Here is a 27,003-nt window from a genome sequence, read left to right as displayed (position 1 = left end):
CCTTTCTATAAGTGAACAATTATGTGCTTACCTCTCATCAACTCGGATCAAAACCACACTGTCCGTACCAATTCCTAAGGCTGCTGCTCCTTTCTTCACAGAAAAATGACTCTGAAAAAGAATGTAGATTATCATTTTTTCACAATATTTATAGTAGCTTTGCTTCTCCAATGACTAAAAAATAATCAAGTAGTATCCCTGGGGCGGAAAACCCACCAGGAACACTCCCTGTGAAATTAACACTCTGGTACTGAGAGCCGCTGTGGTATAGTAGTTTGAGTTGGGACTGTATTCACACTGCAGAATTAATGCAGTTTGACATCACATTAGCAGCCATGGATCAATGCTATGGAATTCTGGGATTTGTAGTTGTGTGAGATATTTATCTTTCTCTATCAGAGAGCTCAGGTACCACAACAAATCACAGATCCCATAAGATGGATCCCTCGGAGTTGGGAATCAGTCCCACATCTTCAATACTGGGTAATATCAGATAACTTCGCAAATGGTAATGATTCATTGCAATTGATTTTGTTGGGGTCCTTTCATTGCCCTGTATGGAGATTCTGGTTCAAATCCTAATTTATGCACAGCACTCATAGGTGACCTTTGTTTACCTACTTAGTTTTGTCAATCCTACAAGACAATAGAGAAGACAAAGTCATAAAATAAAAGCTGTGCTTCAGAAGACAGGAACTCCTTTTAGATGGGTGGAGGCCAGATGCTCCTTTGCTCCATGGGCCAGAAAATGTCAGTGGAAGTGACCATGCTCTTGATGTTAGGGCATGGTCATATTCTTTGACATCATCAGATCATGTACAAAAAAGCATCTAGAACTCTTACATACACTGTGGCTTGGGATTAGTTTTGTTCCTGTTCTCCTTTGCTGAAGCAGCATCTGCAAACAGTGGTTGAAAAAAAAAAAGCCTGCTTTGTTTGTCATTCCTGAAATGTCTGCCAGGGATACAGGGGAAATAAAGTAAATCCAGGGGAAAATGTACTTTCTCTTTGAGAGTTGGTCCATGATAGAGGAGAACTCCTTCACAATAGCTGCCATGAGTGGGTATTAGAGGAAAGGTCAAAATTTGTGTGTAAATAAGAAGGGTTAGACTCATGACCTTGTGGTACCTCTCTCTCCTGATGTACATTTCCTTGATTTCATTGGAGAAAGGGGAGGATAAAAATACAGTAAGCCCTCTATTTTGGTGAGATTAGGGGAGCTTAGCAAAAGTAGATAACATGATTTTTTAAAAAAAGGTTCTCTGGAGTGACTCTATAGCCAAATTTTGGCAAAAGTTCTGGAGGACCCAGAAATGTACTACTCCATTATCCAGGTGGAGGCCACTAGAGGGTGCTAGAGAGAAAAAGATAGTCCATTTTACAGGGGGAACTGAAGGAGAAAAATAATTTCCCGCATTTTTGCTGGTTATTCTCTCCCCCGCCCCCTTCCCATACCATAAACAAGGGTTTTTTTCCATGATGGGGACATGGGTGGGTGGGGATAATAGGAAAACAAAGGGAAATGGTTTATTTCCTTCTTCAATCTACCCCCCACCCCCATAAAATGGACAATCCTTCTTTCTCTAGCACTTCCTTGTGGCCTCCACCCAGATAATGGAACAGTATCTCCAGAAATTCCTAGAGAAAGCATATTAAACATATCTATGAATAACAAAATATTCTAAAGTTAAACCCACACATTTGGAGGGCTGAGTGTAAAGAAAAGCCATAATTTTAACTCCAAAAGGAGACTAAATGAACCAAGAGGTTTTCAAAGAAACACACCATCTGATGCAATGCATTTTAGAAAGAACCTTGTTTATATCATAAGAAGGAAAGAAAGAAAAAAGAAGCCACTGAAATAAGTAAAGGATTACAAAGGCCTAAAATCGATTGTTGGTTACAACTAGAGTGGCTCCACTGAGCAATGTGAACTGACTAATTACAATTCATTCAGTGGGTCTGTTCCAATTTGGAGTAACAGTTGGACTTTATAGTTATAAAATCATGGTAAGAAGAGCCTAGTTAAATGAGCAAACATGTGAGTTTAGTGAAGTGGTGAAAACAGAAACACCTACATGCTCGGATGTGAAGGCAACCAATCTTGGAATAGCTGCCATTCCTTTCTCCTTAACTTCTGGGAACATCTTGAAACGTGCAATCAACATAGCATACATGTTAGATATGGCACCACCTGGAGTCCACAGTAACACACTGTTACCTCTTCTGTTCACACAATTGCATAGTTTTAAGCACAAACAACATTTTTCATCATGCAACTTTTAAAAGATAAGAGAAATCTTTGTTCTATTAACCGACCCTGCCCCAAATCAGACTTCCACTATAAAAAAAACATAGATATTTTAGGGATCATCTAGATAGTTTGGGATCTTTGCAATGTATCAAGATCCAAATGATGCTTCTTTTGTCCCAGCATATTTCCCTGTATATTCCATCAGATGTATTAAAACTTCACTGAGTGCAACATTTCTTCTTTGGATCTCAAACCTATGTGTGGAACTGTTGCTATACTTTACTGGAGCAGCAGTGGGTGGTAACTTCCATGTTTTTCCACCCCATCACTTACATATGTGTCATTACATCCCTTGCCCAATATATCTCCAGGGAGACTGGCATTACTGATCTGTTTGTTATTTTTAAAAATCTGTCCCGATCCTCAGCACTTACTTATTGCATATTACACTAAGCTGTTATCTTGTTATTCTTATGTTTTAACTCGGCCAAGTTCTTTCCATACTATGTACAGTAGAGTCTCACTTATCCAACATAAACGGTCTGGCAGAATGTTGGATAAGCGAATATGTTGGATGATAAGGAGGCATTAATGAAAAGCCTATAAAACAACAAATTAGGTTATGATTTTACAAATTAAGCACCAAAACATCATGTTATGCAACAAATTTGACAGAAAAAGTAGTTCAATATGCAGTAATGCTATGTAGTAATTACTGTATTTATGAATTTAGCACCAAAATATCACGATGTATTGGAAACATTGACTACAAAAATGTGTTGGATAATCCAGAACGTTGGATAAGCGAGTGTTGGATAAGTGAGACTCTACTGTATTCACACACTCCCTATAAAAATGAGGCATTAGTTCTCCTGAGATGCCTACAAGCATACAATACATACCTACAAATATACAATACACAAACTAAAAGGTAATAGAAATGCCTTTTTGGATTATATTGACCCACTTTATGAAGACACTTTTTGCACAATTTGCTGGAAGGAAGCATTCAGCTGGGACCATCATTGCTAAGTCTTTAATAATGATGCCCTAGACTGCCATAAAACTATTCAATATTTGCTGTCCAAGAGAGGATTTTTAATAAAGAATAAGCATCCTTTTGGACATGAACACTGCCTTCCCCCACAAGAATAATTACAAATGATAAATATCACAAAGCAAATATGCAAAAGAAGATCACTCACCGGGTGAAAAGATCCCATCTCCGGCACCTCCTGGCCAACCAACAATTTCTCTCATTTTCCTCAATGTGACATATTCCAAGAGCACAAATACTGGAGCTATTTCATAGGTGAACCTGAAAGATAGCAGCACCAGCATTTTGCTGACTAAATTAAAATAGTGATAATGTTTTCCTGAGCTTGGGCTACCATGCTTGCTGGGGTTTACTTGCTATTGTACTCTATGAATGTAACTTCCCAAGCACTGAAATTTCCCTCTTCTTATCACCCATGTTTAAAGACTCCACATTCAAACAGGTGTTCTCTTGGTTTAAGAAAAGTTTTTTTTCTTTGTGATCTTTTCATTTTTGCAAGATCCCCTAACCCAAGTGAGTGTGGATAACTGACTGGATTTAATTTTTGTTTATTTGTTTTGTGTTCTGTTGCTTTAACTAGTTCTCAGTAGCACAGTTTGCTGCTAGTGGCAAAAGAGGATGACCACAATAACCTGGCGTCCACATGTGGCTTATGGTCTAGGGCAGTGGTTCTCAACCTGTGGGTCCCAGATGTTTTGGCCTTCAACTCCCAGAAATCCCAACAGCTGGTAAACTGGCTGGGATTTCTGGGAGTTGTAGGCCAAAACACCTGGGGACCCGCAGGTTGAGAACCCACTGGTCTAGAGGTTGTTGAGGAGTACACATCTGCATATAAGAACCCAGTTTCTAGTTGAAGGATCCACCAAAGGCAGAGCTGAGAAAACAGTGTTCAAGACCTTGGAGGGTCATTGTGAGATCTGATAGCACTTGAGCTAGATTGGGGTGGGACTCATACAATACTTCATATATTTCTGGAATGCAAGTCCCAGCATTTCTAACCATCAGCTATGCCAGATAGGCTTGATAGGATTTGTACTTCGACAGTATCTGGAGAACTGCATGATTCCCATCCCTAGACTAGATGGGATTCGTGATCTGACAAAGTGTGAGTCTAGACTCATAGGTTTATTTAAGATATTAGTACACTGCCCTACTGTCAGTCTGGCTTTCACTACTTGATATAAACTTAATGGGCTGGATTCATAGCAAATGCAGATACATTGAAATTAATGGGACTTGAATTAGATATAATAGGCCCACTGATTTCAAAGGCTCTACTCTAAACATGGCTCAATCTGTATCTGTCCCAGAAAGCAGATATTAATCTTATACACAAAATGACCAATGAACAAAAATACTCTGTCTCCAAGGTGCAGTTTTCCAATAAGTATTTAAATAATAGTAGCTGAAACCATTACAGTTTCAAGTCACAAAGCAATTATCTATTGCATTTCTTTGATGGTTTATGCTGTGCTTATTTTCAGTGGGAAACAACATGAAGAGCAGCTACAGTGGCAGAAGAATCTATTTTTGAAAAGACTTCTGTGTCTGCACCTAAATGTATCCTATATTAAAAAGCAGCAAGAAATTGACATACTTACATGTTAGTGTTGGCTGTAGACGTTAGCCAATCTGCAGCTAATCCAACCATATCCAATCCAGTTGACAGTTGATTAAAATACCTGGGATGCCCTGTGAAATATTGAAAATGTTGGTGAGAAAATTTCAGGTTGATTACTGTTCCTTTTAAGCCACATGCCTGTAAACTTCTGAAATCTATTTATTTAATTCTGCAGGGAACAGAGATCATTGCATGAGAGAAGATTTCCATCTCTGTATGGAACCGTAGCCTGAGGAATTCAGTGTACTCTCACATCCAGATTTTGAAAGGAAAAGGGAGAGAACAAGGAGATCCTGAGCATTATCTGTCTTCAATTTTGCAACAGAGAACAGGGAAGATCTAGCTATGAGCAAGATCCAGAAGGCTGATATCTCTTCCTTTTTAGACAACCAAATGGTGCTTGGGGGAGATTCCCACCCTTTCAGAGCCCATTCATACAATCACAGTGCTATATTCCACCGCCATAGCTACATCTCAGACACCCTTGGCCTCAGAAAACCTCAAGATCGGTTCACCTCAAGGTTATCATGTTGGAAATGGGATCTGCAGTGAATAGAAGGATGTTTAGAATTCTCAGCCACAATGCTGTAATGCTTTAGCAAACTACAAGTCCCAAGACTGCACAGGATGGAACCATGCTAGTTAAAACGAAATAGTACTGTAGTTGTGTAGTGAGAATGGACTCCTGGTCATTGTTTGAGTGTGTATGTATCCTGGCATCTCAAGCAGAGGTTATTTATGTGTATGGATGGATGTTGTACAATGTGACACTTGATACCTCCTTCCATAATAACTAAAAAAGTGAGGACATTATTCCAGTATATATCACAAACAAACTTGTGGTCTTAGTGTGCAGAAATAGACTTTTCAAGCATGATTATGTAAACCAGCTGCCCTCTGCCTGCTTGGATTACTGAAGGAGAGGACATGCTTTTTTTTTTTTTTTTGATGTCTTTGGCAGGAGGCAATCATTTGTAGAGTTCTGATACTTATCTTCCCTTCTCTCACCTCCACATACATCTTGCTTCACCATAGGCCCCAAGGTATAAGAGAGCCCTCCACCCCATTGGTGTGTGTATGGCCATAATTTCCATAGACATACCAATGGCGAGCATAGGTCATTAACACATACTGTAAAGCAGTAGCTATATCTAGAAAAATCACACTTTTATTCTATTTCTAACACCCTTGGAAGGGAAATAGCAAAAAAATGATTGACAGAGTCATATATATATTCCATCATTGTCTGAAACCTGCACTTTGCAAATAGCCCACAATGTTCTGTAAAGTACAGCTACATTATTGAAAACATCAGGAGCTTTGGATGTACAAAGTGGTTCTCCCTTGGGACTCGGCATTAATGGGGAACACGAATTGGCCATTTAGCCAGATCCTTTGTCAAAGTCACATTGGAATGTGCTTTTAAGACACCTACACAGGTGGGAAGCAGAAACAGGTTTGCCCAGGGGGGTGCGCATGTGTCTGGGAAAGAGAAAATGAGAGACAGATGGAGAAATAGAGAAAGAAGAGAACTGGAAATGAATTATCTGGGGAAAGAATGACAGTCAGGGTGGCATAGTAGTTTGAGCCTTGGACTATAGCTCTGGAGAATAGGATTTGAATGGCTTTAAAACCCACTGAGTGACCTTGGGAAATAACACTCTCTCAGCCTCAGAAAAATACATGATAAGCTCACCTTAGGGTCAGCATAACTCAGATATGGCTTGGAAACACACAACAACAACAAAACAAGGAAATTGGAATTGGCTGTATCCTTGCATTTGTACCCCTGTAATGTCCCTATGGGAAGCAGCATGGCATAGTGGTCTGAGCATTGGACAATGACTCTGGAGACCAGGGATCGAAGCCCCGTTTGGCCATGAAAACAAATTGAGTGACCCCAAGCAAGTCAGATACTCTTAGCCTCAGAAAACCTCAGGTTAGGTTTACCTCAAGGTTATCATATGTTGGAAATGTCTTGAAGGCATGCAACAAAAACAATAACAACAACAACGATATATTATGAGTATATAAGTATATAATATAATAACAACAGCACTGTATTTATATTCCACCCTTCTCCCCAAGAGGACTCAGAGTGTCTAAGAGCACATAAACAGACACAGGCAAACATTCAATGCCTTGTTACAATGAATCACAAACAAACAGACAAAATTGCTGAAGAGATACTGTGTGTGTCTTTAATTCGCAGAAATCATGTAATGCTCAATTGTGTCTGAAATCAATAGGAAATCTTTAGGCTACAACCTTCAGTTATTGAATTTCAGCTTCCATCCACCATTGACTATGTTGGCTGAAGCTGATGGGAGCTCCAGTCCAACACAACTGGAGGGCTACATGTTTTCTGTCCTACTTTAAGCTCTAGCCTTCCCACTGCTCAGAAAAAGATTTTCCAACCTATATGACAAACTAGAATTATGCACATCTCGCTACAATATCATATAAAAATGTATGTATCACCAGAATTCGATCTACAATAGTCACAGTACAGCAGGGAGCAAATACAGCACTATAGAATCCTTAGGCCAATGTGATTCTTTTTAATCACAGTCTAAGAAATACTAAAATAATAAAGTAGAATTTGTTCCTATTGCTTTTTCTCCTCCTCTTTACAATGAAATCGGTGATGCCTTCTAGCAATAGCCCTTTGAAGACCTTTGTTCACATGCCACATGTTGTCAATAAAAGCTACATTTCAGAGGCAGAGGCAGGCATACCAGCTGAGCAGGCTTGCCAAGGCTCATAATAACCTCTGTGATGAATAGCTAAAGATTATAAGCGACGGGGCAAAATGAGGAAATGGGACTCTCTTTGCCGATTGCATTGCAGGGGAGTCAAGGGACCGAGGGTGGTGTAAGCCGGCTGCCTGGGCAGCCGAAATATGTGTCACTTCTTCCTTGTCAGAATGCACAATTATAAATGGGAACATTTCTGGTAATTGTGATTTTAAATAACCTTGATTAAAGTCAGTATCATTGCTGTGTCAGTATGATTCAAGAGAAAATACTTCATGGACTGATTGGTCAATTTACGTGGCTGATTTCACTGCTTCTAGCTGCTCTTTACAGATCCTTTGCATGTTCCAGGAATTTCCAAAGACATTATTATTATTATTATTCCCTGCTTTATCTCTATTTTATGTCTTTATATAACATCTCATACCATATACCATTTTCTGATATATATATATATATATATATATATATGTGTGTGTGTGTGTGTGTGTGTGTGTGTGTGTAGTCATGCCGGCCACATGACCTTGGAGGTGTCTAAGGACAATGCTGGCTCTTCTGCTTAGAAATGGAGATGAGCACCAACCCCCAGAGTTGAACATGGCTAGACTTAATGTCGGGGAAAAACCTTTACCTTTTTTTATATATATATATATGACAGAAACAAATCATATGTATACACCAACAGACATATATGCACATACACACATGGTTTCAATCATTTGCATGATTATAATACGCAAACACAAATACATTTCTCAAAACTGGAATGTTTCTGTAAAATCTCAAAATGTTTTACAACATTTACAACACTTACATAACCTCCTAAAGCATATATATCCTGCATGATTTATATGAATGATTTATGTCGTGTATATGATTATGACATACTGTACATACAAATACATGCAAACACACCCTCCTCTCATTATCTATTTCTCACAGAAGAGCACGGAAATCAACAGCATATGTAAAAAAGCTCTAAAATCACAACACATCTGAAAAAAAACCCCATTCATACATGTAGCAAAGAAAATGTCTCTGAAACAAAACATAAAATAAAAAGTAAAAAGAATGGCATACTAGATAAAGCTGTATCTGCTTTTTGACGTTGACAAATAGAATGATTACCAACTACTTCAGTAGCATGAGTTTATACAGCAGGTGAAAGATACTTCTTCTTCTAACACAGGGATATTGAACATAGATGCTGCCAAGGCCAACATAGATGCAACTGGCTAGTCCAGGCATGGGCAAACTTTGGCCCTCCAGTTGTTTAAGACTACAACTCCTACAATTCCTAGCAGGTGTTAGGAATTGTAGGAGTTATAATCCAAAACATGTGGAGGGCCAAAGTTTGCCCATGCCTGGGTTAGACTCTGCCACTATTCTCATATAAATCAATGACCTGCTCTGATGACCAGTCCTCTTGCTATTCTATCAAGGCACAGGATCTTATTTGGGTTTACTTTAGAAGCCTAGAGTTGCAAGTGTCCATAATGGTCATCGAGTCTAACCCCCTGCAATGCTTCTGATGCCTGCCAGAAATGTGGGTGAAAAGTCAGGAGAGAATGCTTCTAGAACATGTCCATACAGCCCGGAAAACTCACAACAGTCCAGTGATTCAAGCCATGAAAGCTTCAACAACACACCTACACAATGTTTAGTTGGAATCTCACCTTGTAATTTGAGTTCCTGTTCTAGTTTGTGGAGCAACAGAAAACAAGGAGGTCAAATCTTCTACATGACAACCTTTTACATACTTTGAGAAGTCCGCACTACAAATAATAAACGTGATCAGTAGGAAAGGTTACTTTTTCTGGATTACAGCTCCAATAATCCCACTCTCAATAGGTCCAAACAAGCAATTTCCTCAACTTCTGCTCGAATTGTGAATCGACCTACTTGAAAATTTAAAAACCACAAACACACAGTGGCAATGGATAATTCTCAGAGGAATACGAGAATTGGACTTAATCTCAACCAAGTATAGGTAAAGGTAAAAGTTTCCCCTGACGTTAAGTCCAGTCATGTCTGACTCTGGGGGTTGTTGCTCATCTCCATTTCTAAGCCGACGTTGTCCGTAGACACCTCCAAGGTCATGTGTCCGGCATGACTGCATGGAGCACCGTTACCTTCCCGCCGGAGCGGTACCTATTGATCTACTCACATTGGCATGTTTTTGAACTGCTAGGTTGGCAGAAGCTGGAGCTAACAGCGGGCGCTCACTCCTCTCCCAGGATTTGAACCTGCGACCTTACGGTCTGCAAGTTCAGCAGCTCAGTGTTTTAACACACTTCGCCACCGGGGCTCCTCAACCAAGTATAGATTGCATGTATATTTCGTCTCATGGAGTCCAACTCTTTGGGGAATTTAGCACATATTTCACCCATTTATCCTAATCTAGGCTACTAAGACAAAAATAGAAAGACAGCCCTAAACACCTAAGGGTGCATCTGCACTATATAATGAATGCAGTTTGACACCAATTTAACTGCCCTGGATCAATGCAATGGAATCTTTGGAATTGCAAATTTGTGTGACATCAGCATTGATAGGCAGGGAAGGCTGAAGACCTTGTGAAACCACATCTCCTCCCAGGAATCCATAGCATTGAGCCATGATGGTTAAAGAGGTGTCAAGAGGTAGACAAGAGATACATGCTAAATGGCAGCAGAATTCTAGACTGCACCATTGCTTATTGTGGGGATGGTTCCAGTTTTGACCTATCCCTCATTACAAAACAAAATCAACAACTGCAAGGGAAGTGTGTGGGGGAAATGAATTCACTAATGAAGACAAAGACTGTGCACAGCCGTTTCCTAGAAGGGTTACTTGTTTACATGCAGGGTCATTGTTTCCAGGCGAGGCACGTTCAAAGATAAGATCACCCCCTTGCGGTGGGAAGTGGTACAGCCTCCTCCCTTCGCTTCCCAGCCAGAGTCGTGCCTTATGTTCTGCGTGATTCACCCGAAGACACGCGTGTACGCGATCACACGTGCGTCACGTCTCTTTCATCCTTGCCACCTAGAGCGTGCAAAAGGGCCTCCTTTTTACAGATCCTTGGCTTGGGGCCCATCTACATAGCCATATATATGGTCAGTGTAGAGATGCATATAATGATCAATGTAAATACTCATGTAATGTAATCCCAATGCAACCTATGGCAGTGTAGATGGGGACCAGGTGATCCCTACACTTCTTGGGTAGCTTCCCTCCTTCCAAAACATTAAATCATCATAAACATAATCACCAATATATTATTATTAATATCAATAATAATTACTATTGATGAATCTTTTATTGTTGTGATTATTATGAGCTATTCTTTAGCCATTCGTATTATTAGCAATATTATTAATAAATATAAGTAATGAATATTATATTATTAATACAACTGCTAATAATAATAATAATTCTTTAGCTATTATTATTATCATTAATAATATAATACTCATCAATAATATGTTTATTATTAATACTACTGATAATAATAACGAGCATTTTTTCATTGTTTTCATGAATATTTTTGATTATGTTTGTGAATGTTTTGGTGAATACTGTAAATTTTTTGTGAATGTGTTTTGTGAATATTTTCATGAATATTTTCGTGATTATTTTTGTGAATATTTTGGTGAATATTTTGGTGAATGTTTTTATAATTATTTTGTGAATATTTTTGTAATTTTTGTGAATGTTTTATGAATATATTTGTGAATATTTTATTATTATTTTGTGAATATTTTTTCATGATGAAATTTGGGGATATTTTTATGATTATTTAAGTATTTATTTACTTGTCTGTTTGTAATTATAATTTTGCATTAATGTTTTATTTTACACATTGTTTGATTATGTATTTGGTTTATTATCATGGCATTGAGTATTTGCCATTTTGATCTGTAAACCGCCCTGAGGTTATAAATAAAGTTATTATTATTATTATTATCATCATCATCATCATTCTCATTATCATCATTATAACAAGAATAATTCATTAGTTATTATTATTAATAATGATGATGATGATGATGATGATGATGTAATACTAACTGATAATAATATATTTATTACTAGCACTACAACTACTACTACTAATAATAATAGCTAAAGAATTCCTACACAAAACAACACTCAAGTCGAAATGAGCCCCCCTGCTTTTTCTGTTGTCAAACCAGAGCCTTTTTCCTCCTGACTAAGCACCTGGCAGGTTTATTCCGACTAAATGCTTCACTTTCCCTTCCAGATGGTGAACTGCAAAGCCATTAGGCATAAATACCGTTTTACAAGCAACACCTACTCTTCAAAAAGCTCTTCAAATCCATATTTTAAAACTGAAGCCAACGAGCGATCGATTCAGCCAAGAACACCCACGTTGAAAGGGGAAAAAAGAACATCATTCGTGTCCATCAACAATTTTACCCCCATCTATACCTCTTTCGATGAGACTTTAATAATCCCTATTTCTTTTTGAAATGGCAAGAAGGGAAAAGACTCCCGAACCAACAGGGAGGATTTATATGAAAGGATATAATAAGGAGATAATGGAAATCGGAGATAATGTCTAATAAATCATTTTGATTGCAAGGTACCATGTTCAGTCTACCTTAAGCACTGGCTTCATGCCATCTTAGGCAAGATACAGAGATGTAGGGTGCATTTACATTGTAGAATTAATGCAGTTTGACACCATTTCAGCTGCCATGGCTCAATGCCATGTTGTCCCGGGAACTGTAGTTTTGGAAGGTCTGTAGCCTTCTCTGACAGAAACTATAACCCTTCAGAGTCGATAGCAATGAGCCATGGCAGTTAAAGTGGTGGTGAATTGCATTAAATAAATAGTATAGATGCCACAGAGAGACTTAAATGTATCCATTTTGTCCCCAGAAGCTTCTCTTCTTTGTATCGGTCTGTTGACTTCCCAATGTCTAAAGCCTACACTGCCATGTAAACCAGTTTCTGAATCTGCTTTGTTGTCATTATCTGCTTTGAAGTGGATTATATGGCAGTGTAGACACACATATCTGCTCAGTTCAAAGCACTGGATTATATGGCAGTGTAGATCAAGCCTAAGATTGCATCTACACCGTATAACTAACGCAGTTTGACACCACTTCAGCTGCCATGGCTCAATGCCATGTTATCCCGGGAACTGTAGTTTTGGAAGGTCTGTAGCCTTCTCCGACAGAAACTATAACTCTTCAGAGTCCATAGCAATGAGCCATGGCAGTTAAAGTGGTGGTGAATTGCATTAAATAAATAGTATAGATGCCACAGAGAGACTTAAATGTATCCACTTTGTCCCCAGAAGCTTCTCTTGTTTGTATCGGTCTGTTGACTTCCCAATGTCTAAAGCCCTATCTACACTGCCATGTAATCCAGTTTCTGCTTTGTTGTCATTATCTGCTTTGAAGTGGATTATATGGCAGTGTAGACACACATATCTACTCAGTTCAAAGCACTGGATTATATGGCAGTGTAGATCAAGCCTAAGATTGCATCTACACCGTAGAACTAACGCAGTTTCACACCACTTCACTTCATGCTTTTAAATCCTGGCAGCTGTAATTTGATGAGGTGAGGGTGAGGGCTAATGTCAAACTAGAACTCTCAGAATTCCATAGCAATTGAAGTGGTGCCAAAGTGCGTTAATTTACAGTGTACACGCACCCAAAAAGGTTAGGAAATAAGCCCTTTGAGAATTGCATCCTTACTATGCAATCGTCTCCAATATCTATTCTGAAGCTATAAAACGAAGGCTCGTGTTTCAGACCCAGAAAAAAAACACATAAATTTCCAAAGAAATCGGTCAGGAAGTTTCGGATTGTAAAATCTCAAGCTCTGTCTCAGGGGCATGTGGCTTTCCTCTGGATATATATAAATATATAAGGGCGGCCTACAGGCCGTGAAATAAACTCATCTCCTGTGATAAATGGCTGGCTCGTAAATCAGCCCGTCAAAAGGATAATGCAAACCCATCAGAGACGCCCCATCCAGGCTTGACGGGGCTGCTCTGGAAAATGCAAAGCTATTTCACAAACAAATGGAAACACATCAGGGCCTTGGACGAATGTAAACAATAGGAAATAGAAATAGGATCCTAAACGAATGGAAACAGGACCTGAAACACATCGAAACATTAAAAAACAAATGAGAACAGAACAGCATTTCTGTGTTCTCCAATAATATGCAGTGGCCAGGTTGGTTCATCAGGTGCTCTGCTATGGCTGACTTCTCTGACTGAGTTAGTCTGCAGTGCCTTTCTGGGCAATGCTGCGTTTGGTGGTCCCTATGGAGACTTGTCCACAGCTGCATGTACAGAAATGCTGGACCACTCCAACAACCACCATGTCAGACTACACTGAGAAGCCATTGAAATCTGGACAATTTCAACAGAAAAGGAGAAAACCATGAAAACGAACAAAATCTGGCTACCAATATTTTAAAAAACTCTAAAATCAGGACAGTAAATAAAGAACAACACTCTGAAAACAGGGGAATTCCAGATATGAAACGATCAGGGCCAGCTAACACCTCCCAATAAAGGATTCCCCCAGGCAGGAAGCAGCCAGGCTTTGAAGCTGCAAAGGTTTTCAACGCTAATCAAGGTTTTGTGTGTGTGTGTGTGTATCAGGAGAGACTTGAGAAACTGCAAGTCGTTTCTGGTGTGAGAGAAATGGCCCTCTGTAAGGATGTTGCCCAGGGGACGCCCGGATGTTTTAATGTTTTTACCATCCTTGTGGGAGGCTTCTCTCATGTCCCAGCATGGAGCTGGAGCTGATAGCAAGAGCTCATCCAATCTCTACCCGGCACAAGGGCTTAACCGACTGCGCCACCGGGGGCTCAGTAGCTAATCAAGGTGATTAACTGCAACATTCACACTGGTCTCCAAAAGACAAGAGTTCTTTCTCCCACCCTGGACCTTCCACAGATATAGAAATCTCCCTGACCTAGTTTCCAATAGACCTCACAACCTCTGAAGATGCCCGCCATAGATGTGGGCGAAACGTCAGGAGAGAATGCTTCTGGAACATGGCCATACAGCCCGGAAAACTCACAGGCAACCAGTGATTCCGGCCATGAAAGCCTTCGACAACATACAGAACAGAACTCTCAATGAATGGAAGCAAGATCCAAAACAAATGGAACAGCAGGACCTTAAAAACAAATAGAAACAGGAGTGGAAAGGAATGGGAACACCACCCCAAACAAATGGAAACCGGATCCTAAAACGAATGAAAGCAGGACCTTAAACACACGGGAAACCTAAAGAAACAAATGGGAACAGGACCCTAAATGAAAACAATAGGACCCCAAACAAATGGAAACAACAGCACCCAAAAAACAAATGGAAACAGAAGCCTAAACGACCCGAAACAACATAGAGAGGGGATCCTAAACAAATGGAATCAGGACCTGAAAACAAATAGAAACAGGGCCCTAAACACATGGATACGGAACCCACAGAACAAAAGAAAACAACAGAATCCCAAACAAATAGAAACAAGAGACCTCCTTCAAAGAAACCCCCGAAGTAAAACAATGCGAGCCCCAAAACAAAACAGTCCAGCACACCAACCAGCATCCCCGTTGTTCTTGAGAGGATTGGTTTTGTCCTTTGGCAACCAAAGGAAAATCGAAGCCCTCCAAATCTTATTCGCAGCTCGGTTGACTCCTAAATAAACCGGCACAAGGCTAGGCTGAAGCGGACATTTGGCGAGGACTCAGCCCTGGGTTAACTCTGGGCTGACTGGGCTGTCATTTCCGAATGGACTGGTCTGAATGAGGTTTAGGGGAAATAATCTGGGTCTCGATGACCATTATCCGCATCCATTGAACTGGGCAGAGTGTCTACATGCACAACGATACACAATCGAATTGTGTGTATGTGTGTTATAATCATCGGAACTACTTAATGTCATAATCTCTCTCTCTCTGTATGTATTTATAGGTACACATTCCATACATGCATACACATACACATATATACAGTGGGGCCTTGGTATCCGCTGTTTGCATTTTGGATTTATTATTTTTGCGAGGGCGATATTTTCAAGTCCTGGCTACAAACACGCTGATATATATATTATCTACACCTCTTTCTGGCAAGGGATTAACTGCATTGGCTTGGGATCCAGAACAGACTTGTCAGAAGTGCATTTTTGTTTTAAAATCGAATGGACAAATCGATCTTCTTCTTCCTGCTTAGTTTTTCGTCGTGGAGTGTCTCCAAGGCATTTCCGATTTACGGCCACCCTAAGTATATGCAGCCTAATTGTTAATCTCGTTTAAAGTAGAGTAACTGCATCGATATGGATTACATAAACGTTATGTTACTATTAGGTGGTGGGTTTTAACGAGCCCAGGCGAGTATAGAACATTTCCTGTGTTTAATTACTCATCCTCCACCCGAGTTTCACCCTCCTTTTTGTTTAAAAGGAAGGCGACAAACTAAAGCCACCTCCTTGGTGTGCCTTTTCTTTGGCCCTGGTTTATTGGGACCACCAGAAGAGCATGTCGTCTGAGAGAAGTCCTGAAGTCAATTTGCCTCTGGATTGCTACTGGGTGTGTGTTGATTCCCTTAAAGATATCAAATGCCATCTGATCGTGGAAGCTAAGCCGGGTCACCCCTGGTTAGAATTTGGATGGGAGACCACCAATGAATACATTGTGCTGTAGGCTACGTTTTAGAGCAGTGGTTCTCAACCTGTGGGTTCCCAGATGTTTAGGCCTTCAACTCCCAGAAATCCTAACAGCCGGTAAACTGGCTATGATTTCTGGGAGTTGTAGGCCAAAACACCTGGGGATCCACAGGTTGAGAACCACTGTTTTAGAGGAAGGGAAGGGCAAAACCATCGCTAAGTACACTGATCAAGGAACGTGAAAGGCACTGCAGACTAACTCAACCAGAGAAGTCAGCCATAGCAAACCACCCCATGAACCAACCTGGACACAGCATATTATCGGAAAACACAGAAATGCTGGACCACTCTCGCAGCCACCGTATCAGACTACACAGAGAAGCCACTGAAATCCACAATCATGTGGACAATTTCAACAGAAAGGAGGAAACCAGGAAAATGAACAAAATCTGTCTGCCAGTATTTTAAAAAACCTCTAAAATCAGCTCAGTAAATAAAAAACAACACTGAAAAACAGAGGCATTCCAGACAGGAAACAATCAGGGCCAGCTAACACATCCCAGCAAAGGATTCCCCAAGCTGGAGTCAGCCAGACCTTGAAGCTGCAAGGCCATTCAATGCTAATCAAGGTGGCCAATTGCAAAATTTACGCTTGCCTCAAGCAGACAAGAGTTTTTTTTTCCTCCCACCCTAGACATTCCACAGATACATAAACCTCACTTGTCTAGTTTCCAGCAGACCTCACAACCTCTGAGGATGCCTGCCATAGAGGTGGGCGAAACGTCAGGAGAGAATCCTTTTGGAACATTGCCATACAACCAGGAAAACTCACAGCAGCCCATCGCTTAATATTCCTTGCCTAAGAAAACCCTATAGCATTCATGGGATCTCTGTACGTTAACTTGAATGCACATAAATATACACAAGATTTCAGTCGTTTGTGATGGCATCAGGAATAAGGAAGGCAATCCACACACAATCTAGTGATTCCTTAAAGCAAACCAACCACCACAAACGAAGATGAGAAGCGTTATTTTTCCCCATGTGCCAGATACCTCCCTGACAGAAATCCAGTCCGTTTCAGGGATCACAAACGCAAGCTAGAGCTACATTATTTCAGAAAACCAAATAGTCTCCAAAACAGCCGGCAAGACCTATAAAGACAAGCAATCCAGTCCGCGGTTTTTTTCTTTTTCAAGACAAGAATGATGCATCATGGCTTCAATACCAGACATTAAATACCTAAAATCAACCAGCTCAATGTTTTCTTTCACAACCTCAAAACACAGCGAGATGTATGTGCATGAAGGTGTCAGTCTCTCTCTCATGCACACACATCTCGCTGTGTTTTGAGGTTGTGAAGGTAAACATAGATCTGGTTGGCTTTAGGTATTTGCTGGCAGAGAGGGAGGAAGGGAGAGGAAGAAAGAGAGACTTAAATGTGTTTTCTTTCACAGTCTCAAAGCACAGCGAGATGTGTGAGAGAGAGAGAAAGAGAGAGATTTTAATTCAACCGCTGAACCTGAGCTCCTCTCTTTACCTGTTTTGATGGCGTATTTGAGCGCAGTCCTGCAGAGCAGCAGAATTTCTTCCAGGGTCTGCGGTTGGTCGGCCAGTTCCCAATTATATTCCTGAAGGAGCTCGTTCGGGTAATGGAAATCGATCACTTTGGTCGAGCGGTCGAAATTGGTCACCAGGTACTGGAGCAAAATGTCCACCACGTCCTGCAGGAAGGACAACGTGGCCGCTTCCCCCTCCGAGTTGGGCAGGAGATCTGAAGGAAAAAAGGAAGGAAGGAAGGCATGTGGTTGTAGCCTTGGCTTTGCTTACCTCTACGAGATATATTTCCTCCCTTTTGTGTCGTTTCCATGCAAAGTCGGTGCAAGAAAAAAGGGGGCAGCTGTCCTGGAAAAATAATAAAAAAATCCCTCTACGCTTCTCTTGTGGGTAGAATGAATTCATGGCTAGGACACAAAATCCCCACGTTTCCATTTCTATTGAAGATGGATTATTCTGAAAAAGCGAACCATCTTCCCCTCCTAAGCAAAGCCTTATTGATATTATATATTATCATCAAACATTTTATATGTAATATATAATCGTATATAGAATATACAATAACACAATTATATAACAATATTGTATATATTAGATTATAGCTCATATTCTATACAGTATTACAGATAAAATATTCGATGATAGCGCCACTTTAATACTGTAAATAATATGATATATTATAATAATATGTTGTATGTACAATATATAAGATATAGTAACATTTTATAATATATTATTACATCATATTATATATTATATATACAATATTTGATGATAATGCCACTTTAATACTATCTATAGCATGATATATAATAATATGTTGCATGTCAAATCTATAAGATATAGTAATATTGTGTATATATTATTACATTATATTATATATTATATCTAAAATATTTGATGATAGGAATCATAGTAATAATAATAATAATAATAATTCCATAATATAATATCTTGTAAATATAATATTACATCATATTATATATTATATATGACAATAATGCCACTTTAATACTGCATATAACATGATGTGCATACAACATATTGTGTATCATGTTATATGCAGTATTAAAGTGGCATTATTGTCATATATAATATATAATATGATGTAATATATAAGATATAATAATATTGTGTATATAATATATTATTACATCATATTATATATTATATATAAAATATTGGATGATAATGCCACTTTAATACTATATATAACATTATGTATAATAATATGTTGCATGTACAATCTATAAGATATAACAATATTGTATATATAATATTACATCATATTATATATTATATATGACGATAATGCCACTTTAATACTGTATCTAACATGATATATAATATGTTGTATGCACAATATATAAGATATAATAAAATTGTGTATATAATATATTATTACATCATATTGGATGATAACGCCACTTTAATACTGTAAATAATATGATATATTATAATATTATGTTGTATGTACAATATATAAGATATAGTAACATTGTGTATATAATGTATTATTACATCATAGCCGCCCCGAGTCCCCCCGGGAGATGGTGGCGGGGTATAAATAAAGTTTTATTATTATTATTATTATTATTATCATCATATTATATATTATATTTAAAATATTTGATGATAATGCCACTTTAATACTATACATAACATGATATATAATAATATGTTGCATGTACAATCTATAAGATTAACAATATTGTATATATAATATTAAATCATATTTTATATTATATATGACGATAATGCCACTTTAATACTGCATATAACATGATATATAATATGTTGTATGTACAATATATAAGATATAGTAATATTGAATATATAATATATTATTACATCATATCTATATTATTCTATATATCTATATTATTACATTATATCTAAAATATTTGATGATAGGGATAATAATAATAATAATAATAATAATAATAATAATAATAATAATAATAATAATAATAATAATAATTCCATTCGATGTGCTTATCACGAGTTTTGTCCTTGATTGTGAGGGCTATTTTCCAACATGCCTCATTCATTCTCCCGAATTAAACCCTTCTCGGTCGCTGTTCCTCTCCAGTGGTGCTGAAACCATCACAACCTTGGCAAAGAATGGACTCTCTAAGAATTGGCAACACTGCCCGTTTCTTTGAATTTAAGGAAGTCACTTTATTGGTGATATATATCGTCTCGTTCACTGCCGAGGGAATGTATTGAAGTCAGAAGATTCATACCCCAGCAAGACACTTCTTGGCAAGCTCATCCCGAATTAATAGCCTGCCTCCCGTTCCTAGATCTCTCTCTTCCCCCGCCTGCCTCTCTTCACCCTTTTTGTCTGCTTTCCTATCATATGTTTGAGCGCAGAGTAAAAGCGGTGGGTTTTGGAATGAGGGATTCGTGGTTTCCGAAATCTATTGGCCCACAGCCATTGATCTGACCGACTTCTATATATTAAGGATGGGGAGGAAAGGGCGGATGTCCAAGTGACACAAAGAAATATCGTTGGGAGCCAGCCATAGATTTTGTTTGCAGTGCTTCCCCATGACGCCTAAATAGGGAATTCCTAGGTGGCAAGAGGCAAAGGTGTTGTAAGATGATAGTTATGAATAGTTGTGTGGAAGCCTACGCCTAATGGAGTCTGAATGAATAAGTTGTTTATTGTACTAGCCATAGGCCATGACATCAAATAATAAACTGTTAAAAGGACAGTATACGCTTTCCAATATAAACATTACAACTTATTCTTTCAAATTACAATAGCAGTGACAATCCCGTAGGCATGATAACCATAACAAAATCTGATTTGTATTACCCCAAACTGTTTCCATTTCCAGCCTCCCCTGTGGACTTTACAAGATTTTTTTGAGCTGCAACTGCAAATGTGGCAACCTTTAATGTTACATTTTTGGAATAATTCGCTGTGAATCCTTCTCTATCTTCCCTCTAGCCAGCCTGATGGCATTGTCTGGAAGCGCAGGGCTGTAAATGCTTTCTTGAGGGCTGCAGAAGTTAAGTCTTGAAGGTATTGTTGCCAATGTTGGTCACTTTTTATTAGGGGATACCAAGTAGTGAAACCCTGCTGTTTACTAGCCTGCAAGTTGTCAGATGCATCCATCACAACGATTTTATCACTAATCGCCTTTTTGTCCAACTGCGATAGGGTTGTTGTTGACCTATCAAAATACTGATGGCTAGGGCCAACCAATACTGAGTCCAACCTCCCAGTTTATATTGCTCCATCAAGCATTGCTTTGTTATCCTCTCATCCTCCATTTCCAAAAGTCTCCTCCCATATGAGGTATTGAGATTATGTATACACCTAATGGGCATTGTGTATAGCTTGGCCAAGGCGCTAACCCGCTCTTGCTCTGTTGAGAGAGAACAATCGGTAGCCAAGTCGGCCAAGTCGATGGCCATGGGCCAAGGGGTTTTCCTGAGCCAGGCTTCCATGGCACCCTGCTGGCGTCTGTATCATGGCCAGCAGAGGAAGGAAGGAAGGACAGGGAGGCTAGATCAAGGGCTGGGTGGCTTCCAAAACCTCCACTCACCTGAGGCGTGCAGGAAGGCATAATTGATCTCCTCCTTGGGGCAGCCGCAGGGCTTCTTGTTGCAAGAGCAGGCCGCCTTCCTGGGCTTGGAGTTGGGGTCCTCCTTGGCAGCCCCCGTTTCCATGGGCTTCTCCCCATCTCCGTAGAGCAAAGCTGGCAAAACGAGGCAACAAAAGAGGCTGAACGGCACCCTTTCCCCTTCGCCGGAGAATTGCTTTGTTCATTCAATTGCATTGTTTTTAAATGTTGTGAGCCGCCTTGCCTCTCAACCAAGAGATAAAAGCAAGATATATAAATATAACATTGCGAGTTGCTTTGCTTCTCAATCATCGGGAGACAAGGAGCCCCCAGTAGTGCAATGGTCGGGCAGGACTAACGAGGAGAGCTGTGAGCTCCCTCTGTCAGCTCCAGCTTCCCATACCAAGACATGAGAGAAGTCAGGGCAACGTTGCCCAGTTGTCCCCTGGGCAACGTCCTTGTAAACGGCCAATGCTCTCACACCAGAAACGACTTGCAGTTTCTCAAGCTGCTCCTGCCTCTCAATCATCGGGAGATAAAAGCAGGATACATAAATATAACATTGTGAGTCCCTTTGCATCTCTATTAAGATATAACAGCGGGACATAAATAAATATAATTATGATAGAGAATGCTTTAATTTGCCCATTATTCAAACGAACACCACTATGTCCTCTTAATGGAAACCTCCGGGACAAAGTGGGGTAGGGGCGAGGGGCGGTTTTGTTTACTTGTTTTATTTATATCTCCCCCGCCCTCTTCTTTTGAGGAAGCCATTTATTCGACCCACCCAAAGGTTGTCCTTGCTTACCACAGAGTTTGGTGGAAATGCCTCCTGTGAACTTCTGAGCAGCCTGGCACCAGGCTTTTGCTGTGAAGGATTTGGGGGTGGGAGATGAGAAAGGAAGAATATAGGATTAGAAGGAGCGTTTCCCACCAGAACTTGGCGCGCTAGAAGGTCATTTCAATGCAAGCAGAGTCCTTGCTGTCTAGACTGCCACCCAGCCCTGTCTGCAGCTCTTATGGGGGGTTCATTCAGGATTAAGCGCAAGGAGGGTGGTTTCATGAGAAAGGAGGAAGACAACGGGGGAAATCGGGGGGATTTCAGAGAGATTTTTTGAGTGAAGGGACTCCGGATGCTCTCCGTCCGAGACTAGAACTGGGCAGGCAACCTCTGGATCCTTCACAAATCCAAGAGGGAAAGGATGAAACTATCTTAGTGCTCTAACTGGGGAAAGAAAAAAAGGAAAGGAGCGTCGAAAGCTTTCATGACCAGAATAACTAGGTTGCTGTGAGTTTTCCGGGCTGTATGGCCATGTTCCAGAAGCATTCTCTCCTGACCTTTCGCCCACATCTATGGCAGGCATCCTCAGAGGTTGTGAGGTTTGTTGGAAACTAAGCAAGGGATTTTTATACATCCGTGGAAGGTCCAGGGTGGGAGAAAGAACTCTTTGTCTGCTGGAGACCCCCAGGGAGGAATCTGAATCAGCCAGGCTTTGAAGCTGCAAGACTTTTCAATGCTAATCAAGGTGATTAATTACAACATACACACTTGTTTCAAACAGACACGAGTTCTTTCTCCCAACCTGGACCTTCTACAGATATCTAAACCTCACTTGATTATTTTCCAGTAATCTTCTGGAACATGGCCATACAGCCCGGAAAACTCACAGCAACTCAAAGAAAGGAAGGCTCTTTTGTAAGCATCGTGACCTTTGTTTGTCCTTCCCAGTTCCCCTCCCCATTTGTCGGCGTCCGCCTCTCCTCTCCCTCGCAGGGTCAGATCCTAGAGATCCTTCTTCGAATTTGCCATCGAAGAGCTTTTCCCCGAGTCTCCCGCCTCTCTCCCGACGGCGCGCAAGCGAGTGTCTCCTTTGCGCCTTCCGAAGCCTTGCTGGTCTTGGAGGCGTCCGTTTCTTCGAAGGGCTGGATGAGATCCTCCTTGGCCACCCCCGCCATGCTCCAGAGACGGAACAGACCCGCGATCCAGGCGCTTCGGGAGAATTGGCCGTCGTCGGGCGACTGGAAGAGGCGAGGGGAGAGGCTCTCCTACCTGGACCGGGGTTATCCGGGTCTCCGGAGCCCTCCTCGGACCCGAAGGACCAAAAACCCGCTCCGGGAGCGGCCATCTGCGCAGCTGGTGAGGGGCCGGAGGAGTGCAGGGGGCGAGGCGAGAGCGCGCGGGAGCCGTCGGTCCGGCTGCTTTGGCTGTGCGCGACGGGGCGAAAAGTGAGCGGGAGACAGAGCGAGAGCGAGAGAGAGAGGACGGGGAGGAGGGAGGGAGGGCGCTGGAGGGGAGGGAGTCGGGCGGAGGGGAGCGCGAGCGTGACGGGCGAAGGGAGGGGGCGGCGGGGCGAGGCCAGTCACGTCGCGACCAGGGAGGCAGCCGAGCGTGGCCCGCGATCACGCCCAGGCAGAGGCAGGCAGTAGAGAGACACGGGCTCCTGATTCGCCCTCCGAGGGGCTCTGAGAGGCAGGAGGGGAATGAGCACTATTAGCCCAGGGTCAGGAAGGCAGGCGTGGGCATTAGGAGGGAGGGAGCTCTCCGTGGTGCTGAACCCTCCCCCCCTCTGGCGCTATCAGAGGGAATTCGGTTGTCTGGGCGGGAAAAGAGCTCTGGCGCTCTCCGCGGTGCTGATCCCCTCTTTTAGAGTCGGACGGGAGATGAATAGCGCTGCGAAGAGAGCTCTCCTTGGTCCTGATTCTCTTTCAGAGACGGGGAGAAAGAATAGCCCAGACAGGAGGAGGAGAGGCAGTGGCGTTGCCAGAGGCGCTCTCCGCGGTGCTGATTCCCTCTCCGAGGCGCTATTACAGCCAGGAATTGAATTAGGAGCCCAGGGCTCTCTCCGTGGTTCTGAGGCGCTTTCAGAGACAGGTGGAGAATGAGAAGCTCGGGCAAGAGAAGGAGAGGCGGCGGTAGAGACGCCAGGGGCGCTCTCCGTGGTGCTGATTTCCTCTCCAAGGCACTTCTAGACGGCAATGAGTGGCCTGGGCGGGAGAAGAGCTAGAGCTGGTGCTGATTCTCTCTCCAAGGCACTTGTAGAGACAGGGAGAATGAGAGGCAGGGGCAGTGCTGCGAGGGAGCCCCCGGTGGCGTAGTGGATTAAAGCCTTGTGACTTGAAGGTTGGGTTGCTGATCTGAAAGCTGCCAGGTTCGAATCCCACAGCCTGGATGAGCTCCATGCGGGGACATGAGAGAAGCCTCCCACAAGGATGATAAAAACATCAAAACATCCGGGCGTCCCCTGGGCAATGTCCTTGCAGACAGCCAATTCTCTCACACCAGAAGCGACTTGCAGTTTCTCAAGCTGCTCCCGAGATAAAAAAAAAAAGTGCTGTGAGGGGTGCTCTCTTTGTTGTTGATTCGCTCTCCAAGGTGCTCTCAGAACCAGGAGCGGAATAAATACCCAGGCAACATTGGCATCACCTTTGGGCTTTTAGCAAGGGTTGAGGAAGAGACATGCTACTTGCAATGTCCAATCACAATTTCTTGGAGGTGACAAGGGCAAGCTTTGAGTGTGAGCAGTCCTTTTCACCCCAGGCAGGGCTCTCAAAACAACAACAACTACAACAACAAATTTATTACCCACCTTTCCTTGCAGCTCAATAGCTGGGTTCACTATACTGGGAGAACGGTCTTTCAAGGACAAAACAGGTGCATACATGTTTGCATGGGCCCGTAGGTGAGTAGGTGGAAGGTGGGGGAGATGGAAAAGAGAGCTGGATTCCACAGAGAACAAGGATCATATGTTCAGAGGGGCAATTCAGACATTTTGGAGGGAAGAGAATCAAGATAGGGAGCGGCAGTATCCAACCTCAAAAGAAAAGAAAGGTGTCTCTAATTCCATATGGATTTCAGCTATGTATGATTAAATAGTATGTTTAGAAAAATTGATTGGATTCCAGATGTGAATGCAAGTCCATGATGGATTCCAGATGTCAATGGAAGGAGCTGACATTCTTCACACAGACTGGTTGCAGCAAGGGTTTTTCTCAGGTCTAGCCAAAGGAAATGGAAGAAAAGAACTGAGAAAAAAAAATCACATGCATTCAACTTTTTATGTTCTCTCAGTCCACTACCAGACAATTCAGGCAAGCCATCTATACCTGGAATGAAGACACTGGCATGTTCTAAACATAACAGTCCTTTCTATGTGGCTTCTTCACTGCAAACCTAGCTTCTGCCCCAAAGTTGTAAGGGATGAGGGGTCACTGATGCAATAACCTCGTTTGGGAAAGCTGTTTATTTATACTTCAGCCCAGATTCTCCAAATAGCATAGTCAGCAGCCACTCTATGTGTAGATTTCTGGGAGTTGCAATCTAAATAAGTAGATTTCTCAAGCTCTATCATATTCATAGAATAGTTAATGTTGGATTTCCTCCCACGTCCAAACCCTAACATGGAAGCTGCTTTGAAAGCAGCTTTGTCAATGTAGTTTCTTCCTGTAACTACTCACTCTTGTAGGTAGAATGCTCTGGGAATGAGACATGTAAGCAACTCACTTTATGAGTCATTTCAGATATCCACTGCTTACTCTCTGCAGGAAGCCAGCCATTCTTCAGGAAAGAACATCAGGAGGCAGAACTGGTGGAGTGCAGCCCAATAGCAGAGCCAGCATGGCTAACAGCCCTGAAAGGAAACTTTCCAAAACTCTGAATGGGGAGACTAATACATTCCCAACTTAGTGATTTGTGCTTGGTGGATGTTTCTGTCCTGCACATTATAGCAACAAGGTTGGAAGTAAGCATTCTTGTGGGTGGCTGTAACACATATATCACTCCTCACACTCCTATTTCCTGATCCAAGGACAGGGAATGTGTGATTCTTCCAATGCTGTTTTACTGTAGCTTCTACAAAATCTAGCCAGAATAGACAAGAGGTGAGACAGTTCATAAGATCAATCCAACCATCTCACCAACACCTATCACTGGGGTTGGTTTTGCTAGATCTCTGGTCCATCCACAAATAATAGAACTGAAGCATTCTCCAAGCTTATTTGCGTAGACTGTAGAGCATAGTTAGGGGACATTTATCTCCCCAGTTGTTTTCCTGCAACTCCTGTCATTTTCAACCATTGGGTGTGATGGTTAGAGCTGGTTGGGAGTTGCTGTCCAACAGTATCTGGAGGCCTATGTATGCCTCCTTTCTCCTCTAGAAAGAGAGATGGAGACCTTTTATCTTCTCCACTCCTGCTCTCACTGCTTGCCCTTTTCCTGCCCTGTTTGCAAAATAGCTTCTGGTTCATCGTGTCAGTAAACAGGTGGCCTGGAGAGGGACCTCAGCTGTCTGTCTGAAGAACACATTTGTGAGTTAATGAACTGCAGAGACAAATGTATCAGTCTCTCCATCAAGCACCAGTGAAAGTATTAATGGCCAACTTTGGAGTGACCGGAAGCCAGAAAGACATCAACTTGCAGCAAGCACACCATTCCACAATTTCCCACACCATTCCTTTATTAATCTTTACAGTTAGAGATGAAGAGGTGGAATGATGAGATCTGTTTTTGTAATACTTTTAAAAAGCCAAAAATATATTGTT

At 41.4% G+C, this 27,003-nt stretch overlaps 1 protein-coding gene across 1 annotated transcript in view; it reads right to left on the bottom strand.

The window, feature by feature from the left end:
* Positions 1–24,356, bottom strand: part of gad2 (glutamate decarboxylase 2) — a 46,511-nt gene extending 22,155 nt beyond the window's left edge. The window contains exons 1-8 of the mRNA XM_003222133.4: positions 23,516–24,356; positions 22,274–22,333; positions 21,445–21,597; positions 17,868–18,101; positions 4,913–5,003; positions 3,460–3,572; positions 2,079–2,194; positions 32–111 (exon numbers count right to left, since the gene is read on the bottom strand). Of these exons, the coding sequence (XP_003222181.1) occupies positions 32–111; positions 2,079–2,194; positions 3,460–3,572; positions 4,913–5,003; positions 17,868–18,101; positions 21,445–21,597; positions 22,274–22,333; positions 23,516–23,591 (923 nt within the window). The 5' untranslated portion in view covers positions 23,592–24,356. The remainder of the gene's footprint in view (positions 1–31; positions 112–2,078; positions 2,195–3,459; positions 3,573–4,912; positions 5,004–17,867; positions 18,102–21,444; positions 21,598–22,273; positions 22,334–23,515) is intronic.
* Between the last annotated feature and the right edge of the window lie 2,647 nt (positions 24,357–27,003).

Source organism: Anolis carolinensis, chromosome 6 (assembly GCF_035594765.1).
Source record: "Anolis carolinensis isolate JA03-04 chromosome 6, rAnoCar3.1.pri, whole genome shotgun sequence".
Classification (NCBI taxonomy): domain Eukaryota; kingdom Metazoa; phylum Chordata; class Lepidosauria; order Squamata; family Dactyloidae; genus Anolis; species Anolis carolinensis.
This window is presented reverse-complemented; position numbering and strand designations above follow the sequence as displayed.